General features: G+C 41.4%; 1 protein-coding gene across 1 annotated transcript; it reads right to left on the bottom strand.

Moving 5' to 3' along the window:
• Window positions 1-8,398: 8,398 nt before the first annotated feature.
• LOC149232159 (uncharacterized) lies at window positions 8,399-9,598 on the bottom strand. Its single transcript, XM_089381846.1, has one exon. It carries the CDS (start codon window positions 9,551-9,553, stop codon window positions 8,399-8,401), a length of 1,155 nt encoding a protein of 384 aa, XP_089237972.1. The 5' UTR covers window positions 9,554-9,598.
• Window positions 9,599-10,719: the final 1,121 nt, after the last annotated feature.

Here is a 10,719-nt window from a genome sequence, read left to right as displayed (position 1 = left end):
TCACTCACACTGTGGTCACCCACACTGTGATCATCCACACTGTGATAAAAAATAGAACTTGCGCCATAATTTGCCTGCGGGCCCACTTAGTGAAGGCGACTCTTTTCACTAAGCTCCGTCATCTTGTTGCAATCTCAACACTCCCTCTCGACAAGATATGGATTATTAGCAACCCCTATCCTGCCTCGGTGGTACTCAAATTTTCTCCTGGTGAGAGCCTTCGTCAGAATATCAGCATCCTGATCCTTCGTTGGAATGTATGAAAGCAACATGATCCTCCGCTGTACACAATCTCTGATATGATGGTACCTGATGTCAATATGCTTAGATCTATCATGAAATACAGGATTAGCCGAGAGTTTAATGCAACTCTGGTTATCACAGTAAATCACAGTAGGATCCAAATGAGAACCGAACAAACCAACCAGGATCTTCCTCATCCATATAGCCTCGCATGCAGCCAAACTTGCTGCCATATACTCAGCCTCCGCTGAACTGAGTGCCACGGATCTCTGCTTCCTGCTGTACCAAGAAACTGCTGTCGATCCAATACTGAAGACCCCTCCTGATGTGCTCATTTTGTCCGTTGGGCTCCCTGCCCAATCTGCATCCGTGAAGCCACATAGCTTCACCTCATCCTCCTGTCTGTACCACAGACCATATCCTGATGTGCCTCTCAAGTAGCGCAATACATGCTTGCCCGCCTTCCAAAAGAGCTTGGTAGGCTTAACCATAGCTTGTGAAAGTTGGTTAACTGCATAGCATATATCAGGTCGTGTATTGACCAAATACATCAGCGACCCCACCAACTGTCGATAAACAGTGGCATCCACTTCTTCTCCCGAAGTGGCATCCTCCTTCCTCCAACCTCCAGGAAGAGGAGTATCAACAAGCTTGCAGCCATGCATGTTGAACTTCTCCAGTATCTCCCGAGCATACTTGCCCTGAGAAACAAACAGTCCACCACTGCGCTGCCATATTTCCAATCCTAGGAAATAGTGAAGGAGGCCCAAGTCCTTCATCTCAAACTCTGTAGCAAGATCCTTCTTGCATGACAGTATCAACAGCTCATCACCCGTTAGAATCAAATCATCAACATACAGTAAAATGATAAGCATCTTACCCTCCACCACAATCTGGTATAGGTTAGGATCCGCCTCACTCTTGGAGAATCCAAGTCCTGTGAAATAGCTGTCTATCCATGTGTACCAAGCACGTGGTGCTTGCTTCAACCCATACAGCGCTCTCTTGAGCCTGCACACATGCGACTCACTGTTGAAGACTTCAAAGCCTTCGGGTTGCTCAATGTAAAACTCCTCCTCAATGACTCCATTGAGGAACGCAGTCTTCACATCCATCTGATGAATGTGCCATCCCATCTGCGCTGAGAGAGCAAGAATTGTCTGTATGGAAGAATACCTTGCGACAGGTGCAAAGGTCTCCTCATAATTGATCCCCTCTATCTGTGAGAAGCCTCGGGCAACAAATCTTACCTTGTACTTCTCCACACTCCTGTCAGCTGCCTGCTTGACCTTGTAGATCCATCTCGAACCCACCACTGATTTCCCTTCCGGTCTAGGAACAATCTCCCATGCACTGTTTCTGACAATAGAATCATACTCTTCCACCATGGCGTCTACCCATGCGGGATCCTCCACAACTTCCTCGAAAGAGGATGGCTCAGTTACAACACACTTGCTCATAAGAGCCATGTATCCAGTGTACCAATCAGGTGACTGTCTCTGCCTGCGTTGGGCTGAAGGTGGTCCTACAACTTTCTCTGCATCTTGAGCCAGTCGCTCAGCTTCTGTCAAGCGCTTTCGCCCTCTGATGGTTGGCGCTGCATGAGTGGTCTCTTCCACTCCATGAACCTCGTCCTGTGGCTGATCCACGTCCTGAAGCTTATCCTTAGGAACTAATAGCTCCTCATCTGCATGCAAGTGTAGCTCCCTCTCAAGCGAACACTTCATGGCTTTCTCCTCCTGAAATTTTATATCCCGTTGCACAACAGTTTTACCACTGTCTGGCAAATACACACGATAGTTTTGGGGCGTATCAGTGTACCCCACAAATATCCCAACCTTTGCGGTCGGCTCCAACTTCTTCTTGGCATCCTTCGTCACATGCATGTAAACGTTAGCACCAAAAATCCTCAAATGAGAAAGATCAGGCTTCTTACCAGAATAAGTCTCCTTAGGTGTACTCATGCCAAGTATCCTATGAGGACAACGGTTCTGCACATAAACTGCTGTATTGCATGCTTCCACCCACAAGTGAAGGGGTAGGCCCTGATCATGCAACATTGCCCGTGCAGCACCCACAATCGTTCTGTTCTTCCGCTCAGCTACCCCGTTTTGCTGTGGGTTATGGGGAGCTATGAGCTCTCTACGAATACCTTCTGCCTTGCAAAAATCCTAGAACTCGTCCGAGATGTATTCACCACCATTATCGCTCCTAAGAGCCTTCACCTTCTTCCCCGGCTCCTTCTCGACCAGTGCTTTGAATTCACAGAACTTTGAATATGTCTCGCTCTTCTTCTGCATGAAGAAGATCCAGCACTTACGAGAGAAATCATCAACAAAAATCACATAATACCTGTGTTTTGCTGTCGAAGCAACTGAGAAAGGTCCACACACGTCTGTGTGAATTCTCTCAAGGATTGTCGTGGCGCGACTATCCTTCTCGTGAAAGGTGGCTTTCACAAACTTCCCCAAAGTACACCCCTTACACTGATCTGACTGCGCAAGTGTGCCTTTAGGATGCCCTGTAGTGATCTGCTGCAGTATCTTCAAGGCTCCATGGTGAAGGTGATCCAATCTCCTGTGCCACAACTCGCCATCATCCCGGCTCACCAATCCTTCTGCCTTGCCTGCCATTGCTGCGCATCTATCTACATGCAACTGATAAAGGTTCCTCACTCGAACCCCTATCTTTCGGGTCTCACTAGTTGTCTTGCTGCACAGGAAAGCCTTTCCCTCGCTGAAAACAACATCATACCCCTTGTCTTCTAACATCGCCACTGAGATGAGATTCTTCGTCAATCCTGGAACATGCATGACTTCCTTCAATACGAAGGGTTTACCAGACTCCCTCTCAAAGGAAATGGTATCGATACTGGTCGCACTATATCTACCATCATTGCCCATCTCGATGTGCACTCCAAGATCTTTGTCCTCCAGATCAGAGAACAAATCGCTATCTCCCGTCATGTGAAAAGACGCACCACTGTCCAAGAACCACACTGATCCCATCACACTTGAAACCAAGCATGCGATCAATGAAAAATCAAGCTCAAACTGTGAGGCTAGAGCCTCTCCTGCTGAAGATCCAGTAGCCTGCTTGTTCTTCTTTTTCTGCGGACAATTAGTGGCATAGTGTCCATGCTGGTGACAGTGAAAACACTTCACCTTGGACATATCCTGCTTCTTGCCTTTCGCACCAGACTGAGAAGCTTTCTTGCTCTTCCCTTTCTTTGCTTTGGCAGCCAAAGCACAATTCTCTTCATCAGCTCCCTTTGACGAAGATCCGTCCCTGGTACTCCGCCTGATCTCCTCCTGCACAAGATCTGACCATAGTCTTTCCCATCCTGGCAATTTCTCTCGACCATTGATAGAGTCCTGATAGGAATGCCAACTCTTCGGAAGACCAAGGAGAGCCAAGCTCACCAAGTCCTCATCATCGACAGTAACCCCCACACTTCCCAACTCATCTCGACACTGAGTGAACTTCATGAGATACTTGGGAATACTGTCACCCTTCTCGCATTTGATGTTTCTGAGTTTATCTTTGAACGCCAGCTTCCTCTGATCGCTCTTGCTTTGGAATAATTCTGTTAATGATTTCCACATCAAATATGGAGTAGCCTTTCCATGGAGGCTGGACACAATGTGATCCTTCACGCCCTCCAACAGAATCCTTCGACATTTTGCGGTCTTCTTTTGCCAAACTTCCGCCTCAGCAGCATCAGTAGGCTTTGGGATATCCGTATCTATGAACTCCTTCAGCCCGTTATCATCCAATACTGCCTCCATCCTGTCCCTCCATGCAATATAGTTTGAGCTGCCCTCAAGAGAATACTCCAATCACAATCCGTTGAAAGACATTGCTGCGTTGTCACCAAGAAAACACTGCTGCAAATTCGAATTCCACGAGCAACCAACTCAACCGCCTCGGATCTAAGATTCGTGAGAACAAAATCTTTCTCATACAGAGATTGACTATATGGGCATTCACCGGATATCTCACCTTCCAAGGGAAGGATGAATCCAGAGGCTACCTGGCCTGATTACAGACTCTGCCTGAAGAAATAGAATGTAAACACTTCCTGAATAGTAGATCTGATGATCAACAGCTCCGATACCATGTAGAAATTTTGAATAATTTAACACATATTCAACAGAGATTATCCTGATCATGTACTATTGCGGAATACATACACAATACATAAGCTCCTCTACATTGATCATCAATATAGCAGCATTAATAACAATAAAACATCAAGAGCATTCACACATTAACACAATATGTAACCTGGGGAAAGCATCTCACTAAAAACCCCACACTATCTGTATATTAATGATTGAGACCATGTAACATTACAAAGTACAATGCTTATCACAAGCAATCCAGTACCAGCTCCACCTGTTACACACAATACAACTAAGATCTGATCTCCAAATCTATTCCATTACTTGCCTGCCTCCACTGCTCAATACCTGCTCAAGAATGAATGAGAATGGTTTACCAAACTCGTATTTCACCTCCAAAGAATCACTCACACTATGTTGGACGTGAGCACAAGCTACAATTCTTGATATTGGCCAATTCATTGGCATACTCAATCCCTCTGATTGTGCAAATCATCATGCACAACTATAGTCACAACTGATAGCAATCTGATCCTCTAACACCTGTCCCTGCTGAACTGAACATGCACTGACATGCAACTGAGTTAACTGATGTATTCTATAGTTGCATTATGAGTTAATAACTTGTGAATTAATTAATAACTAATTCACCCAACTCATCTCTAGTCTATTTGCCAGTTAGACTAAATACAACCAGTTTAACAAAGCTAAACTGAAAACAACTCCATCAACTGCACCTCCAGTCCACTAAACTCAACTCACTTGAGTTCTAACTGAAGTCCTGCATGCAAATATTAGTCATCCCATAGGTAACCACGTATTTCCTTCTGGGATCTGCATGTACCACATCCGTAGCTCATCCCGAAGTGCTCCAAGAGAACAAGATCAAGTTTATAGTCCAAATATTATTATGAGACAATAATATTTGACTTTTCTATTTTTGACAGCCAGTCTAAAAATAGACTTTGATCACTCATACTATGATCACCCACACTGTGGTCACCCACACTGTGATCACTCACACTGTGATCACTCACACTGTGGTCACCCACACTGTGATCATCCACACTGTGATCAAAAATAGAACTTGCGCCATAATTTGCCTGCGGGCCCACTTAGTGAAGGCGACTCTTTTCACTAAGCTCCATCATCTTGTTGCAATCTCAACATGGTGAAAGTCTTCCTTGAACTTCGCGTACCCTTGCAGGTTGGAAAACACAGTAGGTGATTGTTGGGACTCAGAAATGTCATATTTTCATCCACCTTTTTCTTCACTATTCCTTACATTTCATCATTCCATTAACCTTTTATCATATCATTTTCATACATACATTTGGGTTTCACCTTCTTATTTTCCATTTTATTCATTTTTGTATTATAAGTGAATTTATGATTAATTATTAGAAAATGTACATATTTTTATCTCAAGAATATGTGAGTTTTGTGATGTGTAGGAAATATGTGAAGAATTAATATCTCCTCCACCATATCAAGGAGATAATTATGCAAGCCTTTTTCTAAGGAGAAAATCATGGAGACATATCTTATCCTAAGGAGAAAATCATGGAGACATATCTTATCCTAAGGAGAAAATCATGGAGGCATATCTTATCCTAAGGAGAAAATCATGGAGGCATATCTTATCCAAGATATGTGAGAGATTTGTGGGATCATGTTTGAGAGATTTGTGCGATGATATCTTGTAATAATGGGAAACTAGTTGAGAGTGCTTGAGAGAATATTGGATATGTAATTATCGAAAGGTTATCTTCCTCATGTATATAAGAGAGTGCTCTCTCTTCATTGGGATGAACAATGAATAATAGAGAATGGAGATTAACTTTGATTCATTGTTATGCTTTCATGATTTGTAATTTAGTTCTTGTAATATAATTTGACATAGTTTTATTTTTGAGCTCACATATGTTGTTTGCCATTCACTTCTTCACATGTTGTATTTATTTTCCTTTATGCAATTTCCTGCTTTCCTAGTTAGTGTTTCAATGCTTTAATTTGATTTCAGTAATTTAGATTAGATTAGATTAGTTCCACTTCAGTCCTGCATATATAGTGCATGTGTCTCGTAAGTCTACGGACCTCGGATTGACAAATTAAATAGTTGGGTAAGTACTACAACGGGATTAAACGAACATAGTTTCACCCAACATTTTGGCGCCGTTGCCGGGGAGGCACGATGGATTGAAGTTTAGTTTGATTTTTTATGCAAGTGTGTTTAGACATGTTCCTAACTCCGAGGTGTTAAGGCGGTAAGACGTGGGGAACAGCCTACGCATCGCATTCGAGATACCGTAATGGGCTCGACCTCTTATGGATCAGGGCATGTAGGGTGTGTTTACATTTATGCAAGTGTGAATTTTAATTTCTGCAAGTGTGTTTGATTTTCTCAACTGTGAAGAGTGTTTGATGAATTCATGGTTCATGGTTATAATTGAAGCATTTGATTACTCAATTAATGAGCAGTCCTTGTAAGAGGGTTTAATTGAGTATTGAATTCAAGATTATTTTTGTGGTCCTTTTGTTTTTAATTCAATTTTTAGTGTGCTGATTTTTATTTGCTTTTCTCTTTCAACATGGTTTTATAATGAGTGTCAGCTTGGAACTACTCACTCAGATCCTTGCAGAAGTCGGAATCTCCTCTTCCCTGGAAAAGGAGATCTTGACAAAAATTGAAAGTTCAACTACTCCCCAAGAAATAAATGAAGATTCAACATCTGAAGAATCCTGCGTATCTGATGGCGAACAACCATTCGAACAGGAGATCGAGGAAGAAGAGCAGCAGATCGGAGAAGAAGAACATGAGTTACAACATGATCTGAGTGAGAGTAACTGTGCTTATCAAAGCTTTATCGACCAATGGTTCCAGGTAAGTATTAGATTAGATTCATCTTTTTATTTTTTAGTTGATTTGCAGTTACAGCAACTAGACTCATTCACTGTCAAATATTTTCATCCATCATTTGAAAACTTGCTACTGAATCTATTGTTGTCACTGCTACGTGAATGGCTTCATTGGAAGTTTAACTACACGTAACTAATTTGTAAATTCTAATTAGTATAGAGTAGGTAGGCTTTCAGATTTAGCTTTTGCTTTCATTTTCAGTTCTGCTTTTACCTAGAATAAGTATGCTCTCCTCCTGCGTCTTTGTACGATCTCGAGGATCAGAAAATAGGTTTCAGCATTTGCTTTCATAAGTATGCTCTCCTCCTGCGTCTTTGTACGATCTCGAGGATCAGAAAATAAGGATGATATAGACTAATTTCAAGAATAAATTCATGTTTTGCAATATGCTTCAGCACAAACATCTTTCGATATGAAAATTATTATGTCCATTTGTTAAAAAAAAAAATTAAGAAAAAGTTTAGTTTCTTTCTCAACTTTAGTTTTTCATTGATTAAAAAAAAAAAAAAATTAATTAATTTTAACAACTAACCATTTTTTTGTTTTTAAAGATAGGATTACCATTTTTGTTTTTCAAAGATAGGATTAATTCCATTTTTTAGACTTTTAATAAAAAAAAGAAACAAAACCAACCAGCGCATTCATAAAAACAAAACAACACAAAACATAATTTAAAAAAAAAAAAAAAAAAAACAAAAAAAAAACAAAAAAACCCAGCGAAATCAAAAACAACTCTGCATCATTCATTGTATATACAAAACATCAAACAAATCCACGCTGAGTCGCTGATAAACCGAGCCCTGTTCAGTGTCTGAGTATCTGAGTTTTGACCTACCCACGGGAGCAACGTTGTCTGATTTTTCCGGACGAGACAGAGCAGCATGGAGATCGCGCTCAGGGACAAAGGAATGCTGTCCCTCATGTTAATGCGGATTGAATGCTCCCAGGACCAGCTCTCGGCTTCCATGGTCTGCAAAGACTGGAACGAGGTGCCGACATCATTAGCCCAGAGGTTGACAATCAGGTCGCCTGTACTCCTCCCTTCTCTTCTTCCTCGCTTCAAACATGTTAAGCAGCTGAATCTCTCTCGATGCACTGATCAATTTCACGATCAAGATCTCCAGATGGCCTCCAAATGCCTTAAAAACCTACGTATATTATCATTAGGGAACCCTGAAGTTTTCATTCTGATGTGGTGACTTAGGAGAGTTATTAACGTTATAAACTCTGGTTTAGCTGCTGTTTTGATTGAGCTACACTGATACAGGACGACTAAAATCAGCACTTGAACGTCGAGACTCAACCGAGACTCAGGCAATGCAGCTACAAATCTATCCTTGTATAAAGACAATGCTCTTTGGGCAGACCCAATTAATCTAAGACACCCAAATTGGATTACCAGTTCTCTTATGTCTAGCTTTGGTCTGACACCGAGAGCATTCTGCATCGCATTCAAGGATCTTGTGTAGGCCTTCTCTGACATGCCACTGAGCTTAACGGCCTTCTGTCTATCAAAAGGAACCTTCCATTTGGCAGCAGCTAACTCAAAGTTCACCTCCTTTGCTACTCTTTGCTTCTCAGCAGCAACAACTTTCGTTTCCTCATTAGCTAAATGTTCATCAAGACTAGTAGAAACTCCTTTTCCCAGCACTAATTGTCCATAAAAACTGTTTTCAACCTCTGATTGACCCACTATTTTAATTTTATTCATTCTTTCTGAGCCCAACTTTTCCGCTATACACCTGGCAACATCTTCTCCATTCCTACTATAGGAAGCTAATATTACAAGCGGTATTCCAGCCCCAAGTGCATCATCTAAAAACTTCATAATTCCAGCACACAAAGCTAGATTGCCAGTTGTAACATAATCCCGTAGTGCACGATGCTTTTCCCGTATAACGTTTTTCAAAAATGGTTCTTTCTCATTAGTTGGCAATAATGTTGGCCACCCAATCCTCTCAAAAAATAAAACCAGCATCCTTTTCTCATCTCCCCCTCCTTTCCTGACTAGATCCATATAAACTGGCTTTGTCCAATTTGCACAATCTAATCCTAATTTCTGAAAAGCTACATTGAAGGCATGACGATTGCTGGAGCGGTTCACATCAGCAAGAACCCCTTCTACTTCGAGGAGAATAGCAATCTCCGGCTTCGTCGTCGTCATCCGCTGGGAATCCTGGCAATTAGCATTCAAATTTCTCCAGCAGCGTCTCTTCATCTTCCTCTTATGACATGATTGTGGTCCAATTACTGAGCTTAAACGCATCTAGTTTAATTCCCAAAAATGAGAACGAAAGGCCCGCATGGCCAGCCCTGACTTCATTTGCATGACTTCGATGTGTGCATTTACCCCATCCAAACTGCAGCTAAATTGCTATTTTTGTCATTGATAATTACAAAATACCCATAGGAGGAGATAACAATTTGATTTTGCAGTTGTTAATCCAAGAATGGAGGCGGCAGTTTAGCCAGATTTCAGCAACTAACTCCCGATAGCCAGCGCTGAATGGAGGGATTCTTTCTGCTCCCTATGATCCCATAACCCCTAAATCCTAACAGTGAGGCCATTAACGATTTTTGTGAGTTCAAAAAGATTCACTGAATCACTTATTAAAGCTCTGTTTCAGGTATGGCGACAGGAGGAGAGGTTTCAACCTTCTGATACCGCTATTCGCCGTCCAGTTTCCCGATCGGTACATTCGACAGGATGAAAGAAAATGGCAGAACATGGTGAGCATTCAGAGCCGTTTTATATTCATGCAGAGCACATGTATAACCTGGACAGGATGAAGCATCAAAAGCTGAAGATGGGTATAGCTGTGTGGACCTGTTTTAGTATTGGTGTTGGTGTTCCAATTTTTGCAGTGGTATTCTAGCAAAAGAAAACAACATCTGGTTGATTATGGTCAATCTGTCTTTATTGGCTTTGCTTTGAATCATTAGTGGATGTGATGAACAACAAAATAAGAGTCCAGAGGTATTTCTTGTCGGAAATTTGGTTTATCTGGACACTTTATGTTGGAAGGAAACATTAAATGATGAATTGGTTGTCCAGAATTCTTTAATGGTATTTCGATCTCGTGGCTTGTTTATGTATCAAGGGAATAAATTTCAACAGTAAAATCAGAATTTGGTTCCATATTCTGTTTTTGAATTTATTTGGAGACATTACGTTGGAACTCAATTTACTTACAAAAATATTATTTAAATCCTTTTAATGTGGACTAACAAAAAATAAATAAAAAAAAAAAAATTGCCCTCATTCATAAACTCACTACTTGTTCCCTACCAAATACAACGCCTTTTCAAATGTTTTCAATCAATTTTCCTGCAAACCAATAAAAACATTTTGAACAAGTATTGCACAATCAATGAATACATTGCATGGGGACATGCAATATTTCTAGTTGGGGAGGGAATCAAAGTATGTTG

The sequence above is a fragment of the Pinus tabuliformis genome, chromosome J (assembly GCF_031772625.1).
Source record: "Pinus tabuliformis cultivar Carrire ecotype Pingquan chromosome J, CPIR1, whole genome shotgun sequence".
NCBI lineage: Eukaryota > Viridiplantae > Streptophyta > Pinopsida > Pinales > Pinaceae > Pinus > Pinus tabuliformis.
This window is presented reverse-complemented; position numbering and strand designations above follow the sequence as displayed.